Source organism: Drosophila mojavensis, unplaced genomic scaffold (genome assembly GCF_018153725.1).
Source record: "Drosophila mojavensis isolate 15081-1352.22 unplaced genomic scaffold, ASM1815372v1 contig_277, whole genome shotgun sequence".
NCBI classification, from domain to species: Eukaryota; Metazoa; Arthropoda; class Insecta; order Diptera; family Drosophilidae; genus Drosophila; species Drosophila mojavensis.
Window position 1 is genome coordinate 2291564 of NW_025318822.1, and position 22624 is coordinate 2314187.

At 43.7% G+C, this 22624-nt stretch overlaps 1 protein-coding gene across 2 annotated transcripts in view; it reads right to left on the reverse strand.

Annotated features, from left to right (window-relative positions):
* Positions 1-22624, reverse strand: part of LOC6574126 (AF4/FMR2 family member lilli) — a 35975-nt gene that overhangs the window by 6860 nt on the left and 6491 nt on the right. Inside the window, exon 1 of one of the 2 annotated variants that reach the window (XM_032728851.2) lies at positions 11317-11934. The exons of the other annotated variant lie outside the window; for it this stretch is intronic. Coding sequence (XP_032584742.2) covers positions 11317-11328 — 12 coding nt within the window. The 5' untranslated portion in view covers positions 11329-11934. Of the gene's footprint in view, positions 1-11316; positions 11935-22624 lie in introns of those variants that run through there. 2 annotated transcript variants of the gene reach the window in all.

The window sequence follows — 22624 nt, forward strand, 5'->3', positions numbered from 1 at the left end:
CTTTAAATATTTTCAAAATATTTATTAATTAATGGATTAAAAAACATTAATTGAAACTATTTTATAGCTAATGCAAATGTACAAGTAGAAGTTTTGATTATCATTAAATCATATTTAAATTTATTCAATTGAATTATTAGAATTTAAATTTGACAAGTTTATTTTTTTAGTTGATAAGTTTATTTTTTTCTGTGATAATCAGTAAATAAAGTCATAATTTTAGAAAAACTAAAGCAAATGTAAAATTGGTATTATGCTTCATTTTTGGCAATCAAAGTTTTAGTTTTCGTACCACTGTGCTGGCCTTGCTTGGCACAACTCAAAAGTCGACTTCAACAATAAAGTCGGTCGCTGGCTCGACTGCCTGCCTGCTCAGGGGTCTGGGCCTAGCTCACAACTCTGGCTCTGACTCGGGCTTTGGCTCTGGCTATGTTTCTGTCTCTCTCTTTCTGTCTCTGCTCTCTCTTTCTTTCTCTCTCTATGTGTCTGTCTGCGGTGCTGTGTTTTGTGGCCACTTTGAATTCTTTAGTTGAAACAACGTGCGATAGCAGCAAATACGAAACGAAACGCAACAACAACAAACAACATCGACGGCGACTGAAAGAAAAAAACCCAAGTTTCAGCTTTCGACAAAGCCAAACTGCGGGCCAGCTCTCGACTCAGAGCCGCCGATCTCACAAGCAATTTAAATATACAAAGCGCAAAGAGGAAGAAGAAACTTTATAAACATAAAAAAGAGCGCTGATGAAGAAGAAGAAGCAGAAGAAACCGACAGAAAAAGAAAAAGACAACGAAGAAGCAGCTACAGCAACAGCAACAGCAACATTGGAGCAACATAATAAAAACCAGCTCCAACTTTTCGAGACCGAGACCCGAGTTCAACTTGGAACTGGCGACGGCTACAGCGAATGGCGGCTGCTCATCATAATAAAAATGAATTGAATTGAAGACGGGCTCTGCTAGCGGAGATGCTCTCCATGGTGGATGGTCTCTGGGCGAGGGCGTAGCGCTCAAGATGACGGCGCTGATATGTGCGACGATTGCTCGTTGCTGTTGTTGTTGTTGCTGATGTTTCCCATGCTGGTTGTTGGCATCGACTCTGGGTGAAAACTTGGCTGTGCACCCACAACGAACAAAGAGCGTGCAGAGGGGGAGGGCGGCGAGTAGTCTGGGTACGCAGTTATTTGCTTATAGCGGCACATGACGTTGTGGGAAAGCAAAGGGTTTGTTTTTTCCGCCTTTTTTGTAGTTTTCAAATGGAACTAGCCTAAATACGAAAACAATCGCAGTCGCAGTCGCAGTCGCCGTCGCAGTCTTGATGATGTTGCTGCTGATGAGAATGATAATTATGATGATGATGATGATGATGAGGCTGTTGCAAGGTTAATACGCTTGCAAGGCGGGTGGAACGGTAGCGGGCATTGGGTAGTTTGTTATATGCGCATATTTTGCGTCGGCCATTTCATGTTGCCGCACGAAGTGCGCTACACGACTGCGAGAGTCCGATGTGGATGCTCGATGGCGGAGTCGCCGTCGCCGTTGTCGTTGTCGTTGTCGTTGTCGTTGTCGTCGCCATCGTCGTCGTCGTCGCTGTCGACGTCGACGTTGTCGATTGGCACTGCAGGAAGCGCCGCACAAAAGCGAAATCAGCTGTTTTTGGCGAATTTAGAGCAATTTTCAATGCGGCCGCTTTGGTGGTTTTGGTTTTTCGATATGTATATGTATGTGTTTGTATATATGCATGTACAATATGTGCCTGTGTGTGTGAAGAGGATTTTTTGTTGCTCTTTTTTTTTTGTATTTTGCTGTGCCGTGTCGAAGATTTATAAGCAGCGACAGCAGGCAGAGAAGTTGGCGTCGCGCAATTGGTGACATTGAAAATTTGCAAGGCTCAGCTGATGGACGGGGCGTAGGACGGGTTACGGACTGCGGGTTACCCTGTCAGTGTGTCCATGCACGTAGTACATATGTCTGACAGTCAGCTGAGGCCATTCACACACACACACACATACACACATAAAGCACGCGTTGGTGGCTGCTGTATAAGAATGGCGCCCCAGTCACGGCTTTTGGTCAATGAACCGACGTTGCTCCTTTTTTTTTTTGCATATGTATAAACAAAGGAACGCGCGCCGGAAATTGAAAACCGAATCAGCTGATTGACCGAATTCGAGGCAAGGACATACAAGTATTTCTTGAAAAATGAGCTGAGCACTCAACAATCCTGCGACCCAGTGCCTAAGCTCAGCTACGCTCACATCTACCTAGGGTCGAGCCCTAATCCCTACAAAGGATGCAGCGCATTAGTCACGCTATTGCATCGGGGTTCAGGGTTCGGCAACCGAACTCTAGCTCTACCTGCGAACGATCGATCAAAACTGCAACTAACTGACACATTTTCCGAGAGTTGGGCATAAAGATAGACGTATCGATTGTGCTGAGGGGCTGCGGGGCATCAAATCAATTTGAAATCAACCTGTACAGGTCACCTAATAAGAAACGGATTAGAGTTGATGGGAAAAATATAATTTGAGTAAAAATAGCTCTTTTTGTGGTATAGCGAATTTAGAATTGGTTAAGATATACTTATTTATATAATAAGTACTATATATATGTGCCTAACTCTCTAATGCTTAAACTTTCTTTCTAACTTTAACGTGTAATTACCCAATTACCCCATCGAAAGTTTCAAGCGATAACTGTTTTGTTCTATCCTTCCCCATTGACAACTGGTTATCTATCGACAACAACAGCAATAGCGCCTTACGTCATTGCTCTGCTAGTTTGCCCCAGCCCTGAGGATCTCGCTTACTAACTGGCTGATTGACTGATTGAGTGACTGCCTGCCTGAGTACCTGACTGATAGCTGAACAGCTAAGCGCAATGATCACACTATCGCGTATCAGTACATCAGCATGCAAATTGGTGGGAGCGTGAAAAGCTAACGGCGATTGTTGTTGTTGCTGCTGCTGTCGCTTATCACGAGCAGCTGATAAGACAAATGCGAATCAGCATCGAGCAGCGCCAAGTGCGCGAATTGCTGCGAACCAGGGCTGGCCGAAAAAAAACAGCACGGCACACAGAACGAAAAAAAAAACGACAATTGCCGTTAACAATCGTCATCGTCATTTTCGTACACTGCGCAAATTGCACAGCGGCTATGAAACGCGGCCGTGCCAGTGCCACAAACAACAACAGTAACAGCAACAGCAATAGCAACAACAACAGCAACAGCCAAAGCTATCAAGGCGTACGTTCACCAAGCCGCTCGCAGCGGCCCGCTTGGTAAACACAGAAATACAACAACAAATACTATTGAAAAAATGTCTGTAAATATGTATGCGTGTGCGAATGTGTCTGTATGTGTGCACACAGAAATATACAGCCAGGCCCGGCCAGTCAGCTAACAACGGCAGCAACAACGTTGACGTCGCTCTACACACAATTTCCACATCGCAGCCGGGCCGCGCAATGCTGACTCGGCGTCAGTGTGGAATGAGAGAATGTCATATAAAAATACACACAAACACATACACATACATACATGAGCAGCCAAACAGCGAGAGCGAGCGAGCGAGTACAGTCGCACAGTTAAAAATAAAGTGTGGGTCGTAACGGAGAGCGGGGAGAGTTGCCGAGTAGCAGAAGAAGAAGAGTGAGCGTGTATGCGTGCGTGTGCGAGTTTCTGTATGCGAGTAAGTGAGGGTAAAAACAACAAAGCAGCGACAGCGACGCTGCTGCTGCTGCTGCTGCTGGTAAATAATGATGATGGAACAACAACACAGCGCTGTATTCGTGTCTGTTTGTGTGCATGTGTGTGTGCTTCTATGTGTGTACGTGTGTATATACTACTGCTGCTGTTGCTGTTGATAGCGAGGGACGTAATATCGCAACGTTGCCCGTTCAAACGAGCGAACGAACGTTCGTTCCGAGACTCGAGTTTAATTTTGTAGTACGTAGCAGAAAAAGAGGCAACAACAACGACAACGACGAAAAATAAATGATGGCGGCAACGACAACAGCAACGACAACGACAACAGCAACGGCGACTGCCTGTGCGACTGACTTGGCAGTGTTGCGTTCCGATTTTTGTTTCAAATTGTCGTTGTTGCTGCTTTTAGGTTTCGAAAACACTTTAAAGCGCAAAAGAAGAAGAAGAAGCACCAGCCGTAGCAGTAGCAGCAAACACCGTTTTCTAGTGCATTTCGCTTAGAATGGCAAAAACGGTTGGTCAGACTTTTATTTGAGGGTGCGCTTTGCAGTGAATGCTCTGCTCCTCGCTCGCATCGCTAGTGAGCTCGAGTACTCGCATTGGCATTCGTAATCATGCATACATATACACATATCTATATAATATGTGTATATACGTGCATGTTATTTGTTGGTGTGTGCATACGTATGTCGTATGCTGGCCTCGCATGTTTGCTGATTTGCCAAAGGTTGCCTCTGTGGTGGATTATTATTGAGGAGCAGCGCGCGTAAATTGACTTATTTTTGAATGAGAAAAGCTAACTTAATGTTATTTGCTCTATATGTGCACAGATGCCGCTCGACTTTTGTATTTGAATGTTTGCGAATCAAAGCGATCTTATAAATTTATATGTACTCAGATATTTATTTTTTTAAACCATATTATATGTAGATATTCATTTACTGCATTATATGAACATAAGGCAATGATCAGATCATACTAAGAATCACTTGATCAATATTAACAATATTTACTTTCTCCATTAGCATTTATTACAAACAATAATAAATATACTTGAATAATAATTTTCCCAGCTTATTACGGCTCACCCGTACACCCAATAAATCTACCTCGATCTTCGGCAAAAAGGTTCGAAACTTTGACAGACAAGCTTTCAATCCTTCTGCTCCTTAAATCGGCGTATCATCGTCAACGTGACCGTTTCCATCGCTTTAACGGTACTACGCTACAATCCAGAGCCGAACTCCCCCCATTCGAATCCACATTCAATAAAGTAAAGCACAGCAACAAAAACAACAACAACACAACTGTCGCTTTAACCATAACCGCCCACTAGGAGGGCGCCCAGCCATGACTATGACGGCGACGTTGACTCCCGCTACACCAAAAGCTGTCCGCACACACACACACACACACACACACTGTTCAGAGCAGCCATCAAGAGCGAGCACAAAGGGGAGAGAAGGATAGAGATAGACAACCCCCAACACTCCGAACTGTTTATAAAATAACCTTATTTCGCACATACAACACGTACAAATGTATATGTATATATGTGTCTTTATATATATCAGTATATATGTATACGTATATATAAATATGTATGCGTGTGTTAGCCGCTAGAGCTCTAACGCCCACGGGTTTGCCACGACCCCCTTGCCTCCACCACTCGGCTTGCCGTATCCTGTTTGTCCTCTGCGTCTCTTGCTCTCGTACTTTATGCCTGACATTATAATAATATTATATTCCTTATAATATAATGGGTTGGCAGCCAAAAACCACCTACACATCCATAGCCAACCACCCAGCCACCCACACATTGGTGTGTGGGTGTGCATGTATGTGTTTGTGCGTGCGTGTGTGTGTGTCGACCCTGCGCACTGGAATCGAGCGAGCGACTCGAACCGGCTTTTATAACCGAACCCAAGCCCGAACACTAACCTCCACAACCGACCCCGACTCCGAGCCTGTGCCGAATCGAAACGAAACGAAACGAATCGTAAGCGCTGGAGTGGCCTGGGGTGGCTCGGTGGTGGATTCTATGCGAGTGTGTGTGGTGAAATATGCCATGACGTATAAAAGCTAAAAACGTTGGCAAATATAATGAAATTGGGTGAAATGCGCTCTCGCCCTCTCGTTGGGCTGACATAATAAAGCCTACCACCAGCCCGCCAGGATGGCACGGACTACGGCGCGGTCTTCGGCTCTGGCACTGCCACTGCCACTGCCGCTCCGACTCTGACTCCGGCGGTGGCTCTGGCTCTGACTCGGGCTCTTGCCATGGGTGGGTGATTGGGCTGCTAGCGGCGGTGGTGAGGGTGGTGGTGGTTTTTGGGCCATGATGCCATGAAAACCACTTTTCGAATTGCACGTTGTACGTGGGCAGAGCGAGAGACGTCCTCGTTGATTGTCAAACGTGGCGCAGGCCGGGCGGGGGAAACGTAACGCTACGCAACGCAACGTAACGCATGAGAAATGAAAATGGAAGAGCTTTGTAACAGCTAAGAGAGAGGGCAACGCTGGGCGACGGGGGGACGTCTTCGTGTTACTGCGCTGCCGCCGCACGATAACTTTAATTTAGCTTAATGGAAATTTCTGCTGGGAAACGCTTCAGTTGATTATTGTTGTAGTTGTTGCTGGGTTATCCTTTGGCGCACAGCGTCCGAGTGTCTGAGTGTCCAGCTGTCCGACTGTCCGAGTGGCGAGCGCGCTTAGTAGGTGACGCAACCGCAAATTTGCGGCAAGCGATTTAATAATGTTAATTGTGTGCGTGCATCTGTGGCCAATGCCATAAATGTATCTGAATCTTTATATGTAACTGATGCTGATTGTTGTTGCTGTTGTTGCTGCTGTTGTTGCATCTGCGAGTCACGTCATCGTTGCCGTCATCATCAGCAATGCCGCACCATTTACGTCGCCGGTAAATCCCCCACTCGCCCCGCCCAACTCACAGCTGCAAGCCCCAAGCTCCCAGCGTATTAGTTAGCTAGTGCAAACAAGTGCAAGTGATGCGCACTCATTGATAAGATTTTGTGCAACACTCTGGCTGCAGCTACAGCTGTTTGTCGTTGTTGTTGTTGTTGTTGTTGTGGCTGTTGCACGCTTTGGGCATACATTAGCCGCAACTCGACTCTCCACTCTCTCCTGTCGCGCGTAGTAAATCCACCATATATAAGCATGTGGCACGTTTCGAGTTTGTAAATCTGTTAAGCAGCCCAGTCAATCGGTCAAGCGAGCCTCTGCTGCTGCTGCTGCTGTTGCTGCTGTTACTGTTGCTGTTGCTGCCACTGCTGTCCGCACCACACAGCGATGGTCAATGTCTTGCGCTTGTCAATTTGTCAGCTGGTTTTGAATGGTTTGACAAATTTGTCGAGTCAATAGTTGGACACCAAGCAAGGACGCCAAAACACTCGAGCAGACAGACACATTGTTGATACATTCGCACTGAAGAGTTCATGCCACAACTTATTTCCCATGGGATAGTGGAATACGAAATATAAGATCAAAAATGTCTATAAGTTCAGAAACAGTTATTGCTATTTAAATAAATGAATGGAGGTATGCAGTATAAGCTGTAACTTTATTAAAATCATCTTATCTGTCCACATAGGACATTTTCCCACGTTTTTATGTCTCCTCATCTCATAGCAACTCGAATGCCAAAAAAATAAGGAAAAACTTTTTAATAGACGTAATTGGGTCTTGGACTTATCTAGATTTCAAAATGAGGCTGGATACACACATGGCACATATCTTTTGTTTTAGAATAGTGAGGACCGTAAGATCTGTCATAACAATATCATTTGTTTTGTAAAGTGTCGTCATATAAAGAAGTTTTGATAAGTGAACATAATATCAGTAAAATATAAATACTACTCATGTATTAACTTTATGTATGTATAAATAATCTATTATATTGATAATGATAACTGAACAGAATGAAAAGAACTATGAGAAGCACTTAGATATTAGCTGTTATGTGTGTATATGAAATCTAAGGTATTATGAATTTTTGTTAATAAAAGCTTTTTAATTCTCTTGGTCGATCTCTTAGCCATTGAAAGCTTTGAACACGAAGTTGTTTTTCCGTTTAAAGTCGTGACTTTAGTCGATTACTCATGCGCGACAAGTTGGGCGCCCTCTGAGCTGCTTACCTGCTGATGGCTACCTGGGCATACCTCTTTCTCTGTGGGTGTATGTGTATGTGTTTGTGTGTGTGCGTGTGTCAGTTTCTCAAATGGCCATGCGGCATTTTGTTTACATTTTTGCGTCAAGGCTGTGCAAGAGGACAGAGTTTTACGTGAAGGACAAAAGGAGCAGACAGCGCGACGAATGGATGGGGCTGGGCCGGGAGGGTGCAACCCTTAAACGGCTGATTCCCTTCGCTTTTTTGTTGTCGTATTATTATTTAAACTTTATCATTGAGAGGTTTTCGCTTTCCGTGGTGCACTTGACCGCCAAGCAACAAGTACAAGAAGCAAGCAAAATTAAAAAGCCAGCAGCCAGCCCAAATGGGTCGCAAAGGATAATAATGCCATTAATGGAATGGAACACACACACATAAGCAGCACACATGTTGAGAGAGAGAGAGAGAGAGAGGACGAGGACGAGGACAATGACGATGACGACGACAACGTCGACGCGTCGCAAGTCGGGCCCCCAAAGGCATTTTTATGGCAGCAGACATATACGAGTGTGTGCGTGTGTGTGTGTGTGTGGGTCCTGCCTGCCACATGCATGCAAATAAAGCAATGCAACCACAGCAAGTAAACCACAACGACCGAATGAACGACCAAGTCGCGTTGCGCCTTCGCGTTTTCATTCATAAAATCGAAGAGCAAAGAAAATGGCACAGGAGGCTGCCTATAGCTCTACCACTACCACTGCCCCTGTCTCAGCCCCTACCCCTAGCCCCGCACTCATGCCTCATGCCTCTCATTCAGCCTTGCCGAACTGCACTATCTGTGGGCTGTGGCACAGCTACCAATAACTCAAAAGGCGTGCGCATGCAGCGCACTTCTGTTAATGTATCTGAAAGTGAAATCAAACAACTACAACGACAACGAGAAGAAGAGGAGCCAAAGCTAGAGCCGATGCTAATTCCGGTGTCGGAGTCGAAGCCGGGTCCGGGTCCGGGTCCGGGTCTGGGCCCATGTCGGACCGACGCCAATTTAAAACTATTTGTGCCGCAACAACAGCAACAGCGATATCAACGCCAACGTCAACGCCGACGACGACGCCGACGCGTCGATGCTTTCAGCGCGCTGTCAACGTCGCTGTCTCTGTCGCCACTGCTGTCATAGTCATCGGCGTCGTCGTCGCCGTCGCTGTCGCCGTCGCTGCTTGCTCAATTAAGTGAATTAAGTCTCGTGTCGGAATTTGCACCACCCTAAAAAAACAATAACAACGCGCACACACACAGACACGCACTTACACACTCACGCACACACATACCAGCCATACCATGCCAGCTATAAAGAACAATTAAAAATGAGGCACAGGGCAAATAATGAGAGCAAATTTTTGCGAAAATTTATGCACATGTGCCGAAGCTAAGATGCCCTTACAAAAGAACAATCCTATATCAGTGAAATGATATATAGCCCCATTTAACTATTCAAATATTTGAATTGTAATAAATGTAATGAACGGTAACTCAGACAAGCCTATCTATCATTCCCATAATTTATATTATATTTACATATATGTTTTAGAGTCAAGAAAACAATATTATCTTCAACTAGAAACTATGCAGCAGATACTTAGGCTGATAAAAATAAAAATACAAACAGTATAAAACTCCATTTATTTTTCTGCAAATTACTTAACGAACTTATAATGGCTTTTCTTTTAGCAAGTGCACAAACGGCTGCCGCATCCGAACTAAGAAATTAATATAAATCTGACGCGTCGACTGCGATTGGGACGACAGCAGCGACGCTAGCGTTTTACAACACGCTACTTTGGCCGCTAACGAAAGAGAAAACTTAATGGGCAGCGACGTCGGCAGAGATTGAGACTGAGACTGCGACCGCGGCGACGTCCACTAAAAGTTTGTTGCTGTTTTTCTTATTATTCTTCTTTATTTATTTATTTACTTTTTTACTGTTTCCTTTTGTTTATGTATGTGTGTGTGTGTGTGTGTACGTTGTGTGCCGAGTACTGCTGAGTGTCTGTAATTAATTAAACGGCCGCAAAGTCAGCTGTCTGCGACGCGGCAGCGACGTCGCGACGTCAGCGTCCAAACAATTGTTGCATTAGACAATGAAGACGTCGACGCCAGCTTAGCCGGCAGCGGCGTCAGCACCTCTTTAGCATATTGCGTTAACGCAAATGTGTGCCAATAGATGGCGCTGCATGATGGTAGCGCAAGCACGTGCAACTTTTTGCATTGTTTACATGACAGAGGAGCTCAACTGTTGTTGTTGCTGTTTTTGCGGTTGCCGTTGTGCTTGCTGTGATACACGCTGTAGGAGTAACTGTCCCTGCGCCTGTGTCGGTGTTGGTGTCGGTGCCTGTGCCCGTTATTATTATCCTGCCTGCAACAAAGGCCAAGTTGCACACATGCATATGCATATGTATGTGTATGAAGTGCACACACAGATACTCATGGAGCGACGTAGACCCAAAGCTAACCAGCCAACCCACCAACCACCCACCCACGCACGAGCAACATACACTGGCAATGCCAATAGGTGTAGGCGGCGCTGAAAATTCCGTATTGAAACCACATGTTGAAGCTTCAGTCAGCATTTACGCGCATTTCTAAGTAAAAGGTGCAACACACAGCGCGGCACACACAAAATATGAAAGCTACCCACAGAGTGGGAGAGGGCGAGAGAGAGAATCAAATGATTCACCAAAAAATCTAAAGTGCTTATGAATGGAAGCGTCAGTTGCGGTCGGTTTATTCGGGCAGACGGGGGCAACACAATCTGTTATCAGCGTAGAGTGAACTTGAGACAAGTTCATGCTGCACTGATAAGCCAGTCCAGGGGCTCGATAAAACTAATTGCGAACGTCAACGTAAAAAGGTAGATAAAACTTGTCTAGCTTAAAAGCTCGCGAGCGGCTAGGATCGTTAAGCTTAAAAGCTGTGCTATATGCAACAGAGTTTATTCTATTTGTTCGGTAAACTGGGCGATATCAGATCTTACTCTAGAGTAGAGGTGTTTCTCACAGTACTCAGAGTTACGAATGATGTTATTTTGGATTAGATATTTTCCTAGTTATTAAATAATTGAAATCAATGTATTATATATAATACATATAGAGAGTATATCCCTTACCATAATATAATCATAACCCAATACTATGAATGTTTCAGAAATAACAAACGAAATTCAAGGTACATATGCCGTTGTTATGATCAGCTCGCACACGGGAAAACCCTTATGCCTAGTCAGGAGCACAGGTAGTTTTCAGGTACAATTCTTTGGTTAATGAAGCCCGCCAAATCGCAGCTCCAATTGGCACTCGATTTCAAACTAACTGTTGGTCAAAGTCTTTAACTGATTTTTGATAACTGATATTGATATATTATTTAGATATATAGGTAAGTCAGTAAATGCTGGCTGATCTATGATCTATGTATGTCGACTCACCTCTGTGCACATTTTCGGCCGAGCCGTTTCGAGAGATGTGGGATAACTGTGTTTATCCAATTTTTCCAAATAGCCAATGGCCGTAGCAGGAAAATAACTAAAATATAGTTGCAACAGCTAGCACCTGGCTTTTCGTTGTATTATCGTCACTGTTACCAGTTTATTTGTATTATTTTGTGTTAGTTTTAAGTCACTAGATATACATATATCTTCAGCGGAATTTTACAGGGCAACCAGCAGTAGATGCATGGAGCCAGCCGCATGGTCCACCACATCACAAGGAACAGATGACATATTGGTGGCACTATTAGTACGTAAACTTCTTATTGTTTTCCCTGTGATTCACTTTTTAATTGAAATATATATATTTATTTATATATATTTTAATATTTCCAATTGAACTAGTTTAGTATTAATTGTATGCACACACTTTTTAGATTGCAATGTTATTTGAATGAATATTATTTGTGGTTTGTTTTGATAACTTTGAATTACGCGCGCTGCTGCAACTACGGGACCAGAAATTTACGTCGAATTCTTTTCGTATCGTTTTGCGTTCGACACGATTGCAAGAGCGACGTGTACCTCAGTCTGCCATGCTAAAATCACAAATAAACTGGCCAGCGCTCAAGAAGCAGGCAGCAGGCAGCAAAACCAGCAACGACGCACGCATACAGATGTAAGCAAACACATACACGAGCGCACGTACACAAACGCTAGCTACAGATACTTTTAGTAAATGCACCCCTGTACAGGGTACACTCACACAACAGCATGAACAACCGAGCGAGCGAACGAACTAGCGAACGAGCGAACAGACGAACGAGCGAACGAGTGAGCACGACAGCCGCTCTGCTCGCACCAGGGCAAGCGAACGACGCGCACTTATGTAAAAAGCATTGAAATTGAACGAGTTTGTCGGTTGTCAGCGAACGGGGAGGGTAGCGACGGCAACTCTCTAGCTGCTGGCATTGCCAGCTGCATGGGAAATGTACAGCATTGCCAGCATGATAATTTCAGTGAAATAAAGACAACCAGCAACAGCAATAGCTGCGAACCCAAAGCCAAAGCGATATCGCAGCGAACGTTGTGCAAACGGCCCCGGCTGCCGGCCGTAGGAGTGGCAGTGGCATCAGCAGCGGCTGTTATTTAAACGCTGCCAGCGTTGCCAGATCGGGTGTGCTGTTGAGGTGTAATATTTGAAAGTCGATTGGATTGTATAACTGGCTGCCAAAACAACTCAACGGCATTCGATACAGCTCCGAGTTTTAGCTGACTTAGCAACTTAAGTACCATATGTTAATACGTAAAGTATTTTTATATTCAAAACAAAATTATATTCAGAATAGATATGATAAGAGAGGCTGTAATAAATATTACTACTATATATAAATACTTTACTAAGGAATCCAGTTCATTTATAGTTATAAAAAAGGCAAATAATATAAAAATGTTATATATGGTTATATGGTATATATATAAAACATATAATAAATAAAATAACGATATATTAGACAGCTAAATACGATTTTAGCTAATTGTTATTATTTGTGAAATATATATGTAATGTCAATTAGGGATTCAGGTACAAAAATAACTTTAAACTAAAAATTCGCTCCCTTTGTCTGAGTTTTTCGATTCCCATGTTATGACGATGCACAACAGTATGGCAACTCTATTCAGTGCTGAGTAACTGTCTACACACACAAACGCACACGCATACAATATATAAATTTATATATGTGTATATATATAAATGTGTGTGTATATAAGCATGTATATTGCGTTTGTGTGTTGGCAGTCTTGTCAGTTGGGAATTTCGTGTAGTGTTGTGCTGGGTCGTCGTTTATATAAAGGTACATTTCCACAACGCACACACACACAGGGTAGAGACTGACGCATGCATGTGTGTGTGTGTGTGTTGTGTGTATTTGTGTGCATGAGTTTCGCTGTGGTATGTGCGAAGGCAACGCAAAGTGGAAGCAGAAGCAAAACTGAAAACTGCCGTCGCAGTTGCCGTTGCCGTCGCAGCGAAAACTAAAACTGAACTCGAGCTGTGGCTGTGGCTGTTGGGCGGACGATGGTGCTGCTACTGAGGCCGTTGCTGTTGCCGTTGCCGTTGCCGTCGCTGCTTTGTTCAACATTTTTGTTTATTTCAGCGCTGTAGCTGTATCTCTCTGTTCGCTGCATTTGTATCTGTATCTGCGAGTGCTGCTTGGGCATTTGGGCACGTCGTTGTCCAAGTTGCTGTTGTTGTTGTAGCTGTAGCCGTGCCAGGTACTTTTTGGTTGTTGTTTTTAGCTCGTCGCCCGCTTCGTGTGCGCTCTGTGCTATTTTATGCGACGAACTGACTGACTGACTGACTCGCTGGCTGGCAGGCGAATGGTGTGTGTTGTTGTTATTGTTATCATGACGCAGCAGCAGCAGCAACAACAGCAACAGCAGCGGCGGCAGCGACGCTATCGCTGTGCGAATTTCGCCTTGAAACATTTTTGCCGTTCGCTTTGCTACTGCATGCTAGCTGCTAGTTGTTTGCTTCTTCTTGTAGTTGGGCCAGTTTATCTTTTGGCCAAAAAATTGCATTTATCCAATCGGAAAGCAAATCGCGCGCCAATTCTAATTCGCTTGCCGAATTTTGATTGAAGGTCAAAGCAAGCGGCGCTAGCTGCGACGCCAGCGTTTGACTCTCAGTCTGACATCGACTGCGATATCGCCATCGCCATCGACATCGACTTTGAGTTCTTCTGCAGGCTGCGGACCAACGACGACTGACTGCGCGGACTCTAAACGGGGTGCCGCTTGAAACTGAACCTGAACCAATTTCTCGGCATTTGTATTTCGCTTTTGTTTTTATTTCCCCATTGTATCAGCCTCTGCCTCCGCCTCCGCCTCCGCTTCTGCTGCTGCTGCTGCTGCTGCGGCTGCCCGATGCGTGCGCCGCTGTCGCCCGTTGGCTCACATGATGTCATTATATTTGGCAAGGCAGAAACCAAACGGGACTCCTTGCAGCCTTTCTGCCAAAGTACCCTGTGCCACAAGCCGACAAGTGCATGTTGACCTCTGACTTAATGTTTGATATGAATATATACGTACTTATGCCATGTATCTCCATCTCCTATGAGAATCACTGTTGGAATAACAATTGGTCCTAGCCAAAATGTTTCAATATTGAAATAATGTACAGATTATGTTTGACATTATTATTATATGCTATTACTATATTCATTGACCATATTATGTTTCGTTTCCAATGCTTATTATGGAAATTTACTAAATATATATTTTATCTGTATTTGATTCCAGTTTTGATCTATCATTAATGGAAGTTTTCCTTTCATATTAAGATGAAAAATTCTTCACAAGGGAAGTATGCAGATATTATCAAAGTTTGATATCAAGTTTTGAATAGAGTAACTCAGGTCTTCTTAGAGATATACCTTTATATGCATATGATTTATTTAGTTATTTGTCTTCTAAATTCAATTTTACATAAAGTTGGTGAAAAATAGAGGGTTACTAACATAGCCCTTAAATGTTAGTGTCCCTCCATGTTGCACATAGTTACAGCTGTGCTTTGCAAGGTATTTGGCAGTCGGGCATGCAACCTTGCTCCTTGCTCCTTTTACGTATTTCTTTTTTTTTTTTTTTTGTAATTTTTGTTTTGTTTTTGTTTTTTAGCCGTGTCGGGTAGTTGTTTAGTTTAATTCGTGACGGCGTCGTTGAGCAGCAAACTTTTCACGTGAGAGTAAAAGCGGCGTCGCCTGGCGCTCTAAACGTTGTCGTCGGCGTCGGTTCGCTAGATGCTGTGCGTTGTCGCAGCCACAGCCGCTGTCGACGTCGACGTCGCTGTTTGCGCCGACGGCGCTGGCGATTTGAATATGTTATGATGTTGCATGCTGCTAACTGGTTTGGTTTCTACTCGCGTATTATTCTCTATTGCGTTTACTTCCGAGTTCAATGCAAGCGGCGTTGGCGTCGACGTCGGCGCTGACGTTGACGTTGCTGTTGCCGTTTCACGGTGGCAGCTGCGTTGTGCAACCGCCCACACGAATGTTCATCCAACGCCTCTTGGAGTGTGTGTGAGTGTGTGATTGCGTGTGTGTGTACGTGCAAATATTTTTGCTTTGCCAGCACTTGCACCCACTTAGAGGCAATGGCAACCCCATCAAACCACCTCGCACCCCCACCCACACAGTGCCCGCTACGATTTGCCCACATCTGTCTCCATTGAGTGCTAGCCGCTTTGCCGGCACTCTCAAACGCACACACACATGTTGCATCGCTTTTAGATTTAGACGGGTTTTCAGTCAAACGCGATCGTGTTGCAAAACAGGTGGCAAAGGCAGCATCCAACCAGGAACCATCCTGCATGTTATTTTTATTTTTTCTGCTCACCTCACGACTTGGACTTGTTGCGACTAAAAATCTATTGAAAGTGGTAAGGCATTGTTTTTGTATTTTTGAGAATGCTACAAATGCAACATGGCACACTTAAAATTGCAATAAGTTGGTCCAAGCTATGGGTAGTAAGAAAGCCTTTAAATATTTTTTTCTTATTTATTTTTTCTAATTATTATACTGATATAAGAGATAGGTTTGGCTACTATCAGATATCATATAGCCTAGCATTGTATGTACATGGTGAACTCATTGTAATCGAATCTTAAGAAATCGGATTAGCCGATAATTCTGTGTTTAAGCTGTCTTCAAATTTAGACGTTACTTAGTTTGTAATATGCAGTAAGATCTCTGATTGTCGGACACCCACTGCCAAGAGAGCACATCTTTCCAGTGCATGGATTTTAGCTAAGTTTTTCAAATGATCCGATCACTAAATGAGGCAACTCCAAAAGCAGAATTCGTCCTCTTATTACAAGTAAAAAGGGCCATGATAAAACATAATTATGGTTCCAACTGTATTCTAATTAGCTTTAAATCAAATATCTCATACTTTATTAATCTCTGAATGAATATCATACACAAGTGTAAGTAAATATATATACATATATGTATGTATGTGTGTATATTTACGTATAAACCATACCGATTTAGATGGAATGCCCAAAAGCATTATTCCTTGACTTCATTAGTTTAATTCATACATTTAAGGGCTGCAACTATTCGATTTTGCAGTTGCTTTACTTTAAAAAATATTTGAAGATTAAACCTGGTCATAGAAATTCAGCCTAATGTAGCCCATAATCTTAAAAAACGTTAAATAAGTAATTTCAATTGAATATGTGCAAAATACATTCATATGCTAAATGATTCTTTTGTACTATAATATCTTCATATACATATACATATACATATACATATCTACATATACATACTTTCATTCTTAGTTAATTTTCGATCCCAATTGTAGGTCTTATGCATCAAGATTTTTAAAATTCGCTATCCACAATCAATTTTTCTTTCAATACATTGTCTGTAATCTACATACATATATGCTCACACACATGCATACATACATATATTTATTTCTTTTTGAGTGTATAGGAGACTTTCTTCAGATTATGAAAGTAGGTCTCATTATCTTAAATCAAATGGTGATAGGACAACTTGTGCTTTTAAGTCTCACAGAATAAATAAAATATATTTAAGAAATTGGAATAGAAAATAGAAATATTGTAAACCTATAGAATGTTATTTTAATCGTGTAGTAATATTCAGAAATCAGGCGCAATTGTTTCATAACACGTATTACCTTTATAATACATGTTATGTCTTTGGGCTTTCCCCAATTTCAACGTTACAATGCGACCCATCAACCTGTTGAAGAGGCAGCTCTGACCTGACCAGCTGAACAAAGCACTACCAACTGATATTGATAAGAGGAGCATTCAGAGTCAAACAGGAAGCAATTGCGGTTGCCAACGCACAGAGCGATAGAGAGAGGAGCCAGGAACAATCAGCGAGAGTAGGAAAACAAACATTGGCACAGCTTGAATCGAACCCACAAAGAACACGTTCCAAGCAGCGGCTACACTTGTTCGAGAGCGAACCACTCGATCTTAAAATCTCGATCGATTGCCTTCCCGTTCATTTCCGCTTTGCTAGATTGTTTTTCGCAGCAGCAGCAGCAGCAGCCAGCAGCCAGCAGCAGCAGCCAGAAGCAACATCAAGCGGCAACAATAACAGAGAGATACTCGTAAACATCGCCATTTGAACATAGATAAAAGGCGCTCAATTGGAACCGAGACGCAAACACACAGCGATCATCGGAGCAAAATGAAAAAATATTACACCTGATTGCCTTGAAAAACCGAAATCAAAACAAAGCAAAATCAGATGTACGGCGAAAAACGTACATACCCACATAAACATGTTTATATGTATGTGTGTGTACGTATTTGCGGCGACGGCGACGTTGAGGCAATCAAACAGAAAACCGATCAGCCAACATGTTCTAACTGCGTCGCCAACATCGCTGCTAAATAAATGCCTCTCGCCAACTCTCTGCCGCAACACACAGCATCCAGCCACTTCCTACTTCGACTAGAAAAAGCTGCGCTCAGCTGTGCCAAAGACGACAGCAAGTTTTCAAAGCTCAATTGCTTGTGTTGTGTGTGGCGGCGACGGCACACAAAATTGCAGAGAAATTCCTTTGGCTTAATTAGCCTCTTTCGTTCGAGGCGAAAATATTTTCAACTGAGCAACGCAAGAAAGCGGCACAGCGAGCAAAGCAGCTACAGCTAAACAACAACAACAGCATCTACAATAACTACAACAATACAACAGCGGACAGTGGGCTGGAGGGTAAAAACAACTCAGAGCTCAGCTCAGAGCGGCTCAGCGCTGCAGCGCACAAATGAAACCAGTTTAGTTCATTTCGTTTCGTTTCGTTCATTAATTCAAAATTTCCATTTGAAACTTTTTTGTGTTTGTGTATGTGTGTTCCGACTCTGGCTCTGGCACTGGCTCCGCTCTGCCGCAGTCGTTGCTGCCAATGCCCATGCTCTCTGCCCTCTTGCCCCTCACCGCTTCTTGCTCAACGTCATCGTCATAATCAGAGTTTTAACATTTTATGTACAGTGAGCTACAGTCAGCACTCGAGTTGTTGTGCACAGCGTGCACACTATGCCGATATAACACACAGCAGTATTTTCAGGCAGCTCTCACTGTATATACATACATAGACTTCATACCCTCGCACACACAAACACACACACATATATATACGCATATATACAGAGAGCCGGAGCCAGAGCTCGTTTCGTTGGAACGACGCGACGTTCGGTCGTTCGTTCGCTCGGCTGCCTCTCCCACAATCGCAACGCAATTGACTCACACTGCTGCCTTTGTTATATACACATAACCTACAAAAATATGTATGTATGTATGTAGCTACGGCTCTGGCTTTGGCTCTGGCTCTGGTACGAGTGCCGAGTAAATGCGATACGATATTTGTGCGGCGCATCGTGTGCGCTGTCAGGCGGTTCGTCGTTGTGAAGGGGATTTCAGTGCAGGGGCAGGGGTCGGGGCAGGCAGGCAAGCAGGCTGGCTGGCAGACAGGCGGCATAACATCAGCAGCAGTACAGCAAAATAAGTACATAGGGTTGTCAAGCATTCAAAATGCCTTCGGCATTGAATTCACATTGTAGGCGTAGATGATTTGTATTTTGTAAATTTGATGTTTAGCAGAGTATAATTTTTTCTTTATGATTAAATTAAATACTCGCATTTTGTGCTTTTGTTTTTTTGCTATGCGTGTATACTTGTAAAAAATATAAAAAGAAAATAGTAATACATAAATTTATATTAATTATGATATATGCATTTGATGCATAACATGTCGATCTGTATAATATGTAGAAAAATTTTGCAGTGAAATCTAAAATGAATTGAATAGAAAAATATCGCTTTGAGTCAGCAAAATACTTGGCAGCCCTGTTACTATCGAGTTTTGTATGTCTGTACATGCGCTGACGCTGTCACGGCCTCTGCCTCTACCTCCGCCTCCACTTTTTCTTCTTCTACTTCTTCCACTAACTCTGCCTGTGCCTGTGCTCTGCCTGTACTGTGCTGTGCTGTGCTGTGCCTTTGCCATTGCCTCATGCCTTGCCGTCGCTTGCCTGACTGACTGACGCTTGCCTCGGCGCGTATGTGGGAACGAAATAATACCTATAAAAAATTTTTTTTCTCTCGGTTTTTTGCTGCTGCTGTGCTGCTGTGTTGCTGCTTTTGCTGCTACGACAACGAAAAAGAGAAAGACTTGTGGGTAGAAAACCAACAAAGTAAGACTATAAACTACGGAGCAGAGCGCACAACGACAAGGGCCTGGACCGGCTGCGGGGGTGCTTGCCATAGGGGTAGATGAGAGGGGATGGCGGCGGCAACAGCAAACAAAAATTTAAGATACTTTTTCGTTTGAATGGATGTGCAGCAGCAGCAGCGGCATCAGCAGCAGCAGCGGCTCTGGATGCGAGATCTGTTAGCTCTTAGCTCTGGCTGCTGCAAATATGTTGAAATGAAATTGGTGAACGATGGCGGCGACGACGGCGACGACGACGTTGCTGGCCGAGTGCCGGTTCGGGTAATGGGCTTCTGCCACGGGGGTGGCGGCCAAGTATTTGGCAGCATTTTGCTATTACATTTTGCTACTTGAGTGTGTGTGAGTGTGCTGTTGATGTTGTTGCTCGCCGTCGCATCCGAAAAACTTTAAACATGTTCGGCTGCTGCTGTGTGCTAGTTACTCGAAAATATCACTAAAATGCTGCAGGTTCGTCGCAGATGAATGTGGAACGGAACGCCAGCCGCCAACAGACGCGGACGACTCGAGCCCCGAGACAACAGACCGAAAAACCAGAGACCAGACCGGACAGAGAGACCAGCTGTTGGCCTTGTGCTGTTAATGCTTTGCAGTTGTTCCATAGCTGTAGCTGTGGCTGTGGCTGCGGCTGTAGTTGCCTTTGTATCTGGCATTATTTTTGGAGATGTCGGCGTCGTCGTCATCGTCGCGATGTCTGTTGTTGTCGTTGTTTCTGCCCCTCTGATGGATGACTCGACACAACGCTCGACTCGCCTCGCCTCGATTTGAATCGACTCAACTCGACTCGACACTCGAGTTAAAAATTATCAAAACAACAAAATGTGTATGCGACTGTCTATTTTCGCTCTGCTGTTTTGGATATTTCAGTCTGTTGAAACGATCGTGCGTTTGTCTGTTGGCCCGACCTATAGCATTCCAGTTGGAGGCAGCAACGCAGATCGCTGATGAGTGCAATCAGGTGCACAAATATATCGTATTGAGAACGTTGACTAAAATATTATAATACATACTTATGCGCAGCCAAAAGTATTCATAACTAGGCCTATATTTAAGTGTCTGAAAAAAACATGACATGGCACACAAAGTTGCTGAAGTGACCTAGTCACAATTGGTCTATGGGTTCGGGTTCATTAATCTATTATTATCTATGCCGCGTAGGTATGCTTTTGTAATTTTATGGGAATATACTAAATGGGTCAAATTATTATTTAGACGAATTGAAATATGAAAGGATAAACTTGGAGATAGTTCTATAGTTAAACGAGGAGTCTATAGGTAATATAATATAATTTACATATGTATGTATATATGTTTATTAACTAATTTTGAAAACAGAAGCATTACACGATTTTCAATTTACAATGGTTTCTGGGTATACAATTAATTTATGTATATTTAAGTAAAATACCAATTTGGAATTATAAATATACATATTACAGATAAATATACATATATGTAATTTTATAGACAATTTATAGAGAATAATAGAAGCATTAAGAATTCTCATCTACTTCAGTAAGCTAATGACAGTCTGGAGAACCTAATGCTAAGTTACTTAACCCCCTCGTACTTTAAGCTCTGAATGGAGCACACAGATCCTCTTTGGTGTGCATCCCTTGATTTGTGTCTCGATTTTAATTTCCAATACTCAAGCCAGCTACTGTTCTATTCCCATTCTGATTGCCTGTCCTGCATATCCCAGGCGGATTAGAGTTGGCCAACAGCAAAAGCTTGTGACCAGCTACAACTTTATTCTGCAGTTGTGAGCAGCAACAGCAGCAGCAGCAACGGCAGCAGCTGCAGCAGTAGCTTTGATGATTTTACAGTTGCCATACCAGTTGCCAATTACGCTCCTTTGATGCACTTATACACATATGACCGACCACCCACTCCAGCTGCTCTCTCTCTCTCTCTCTCTCTCTTTGGCTCTGGTCGTGGTTTATGTCCGCTAGCAGCAACAGCAGCAGCGTATTATGTTGCGCTCCACTCGAACGAAGAAATGCGATTGCCGATTGAGGTTATAATGGATTTCGACAGTCCAAGCTGTGCCAGTAACGGCGACAGCGACGGCGACGTCGCTGCCTCTCTGCCTCTGCCTCTGCCTCTGCTTGCTGCAACTGGCAATGCACCGCCGTTTCTTGCATTTTACTTTATGATTACGTTCGTTGTTCCTTTTTGCGCTTATTAGTTTAATTTGTTTACGCCGCTGTTGCTGTCTCAGTGGCCTGCAACGGGATGCGGATGCTGGCTGCTGGCAGCGCGCTCCATTCAGATTGTTGTTGTTTTGCTTAACTCCTTATTGCATGCAACATGCTGTCGAGTTGCTGCTGCTGTTGCTGGTGTTGTTGCGGCGAACTCACGAGTGCGCGAGTGCTCTTGTCGCGCTCGCCTTGCCTTGCCTCTCTCTCTTTGTGGGCCAAAAAGACTTCAAACAAGTTCGAATTCGCGACGTTGTCGTCGTCGTCGTCATCGTGCAAGGTGCATTACCAATCCGATTATGTGTGTGTGTGTGCACGTTTGCATTTGCATATGCAAAATATTTAGTGTGGCAGCAGGGATGCCGATGCTTGCGCTGACGCAGACGACAGCGGCGACTGCATAGTCGCGCAGCATCAGCCGAAAAATCTCAGACAGAGTCACATGTTGCATTCGACTTTAATTTATGCTGATTGCTCTGCACTTGCACATGCTAGCTCTCGCTCTCGCTCTCCGCTCGCTCGCACTCACATTCGCATTTTTGCTAGACCTCTTTATGGCTTTTGTATAAGTTTACAGTTGAAGCTATCAATGTCAACAGGCAGAGACGCTGACGACGACAGCGACGCAAGCATTGACGCTGACAGACAGGTAGCCACCGTCATCAGCTCAGCAGGGGTAGGAAGTTGAAGGTCGTTCGTTCTCAGACAAACATATACATACGCACACAAACACTCTCACACACACACACACACTCCAACATACAAAACACGCTCACACTCATATTTATTTATTACTTTTTATGTTGTTTTAATGATGACGACGGCGACGTCCGTC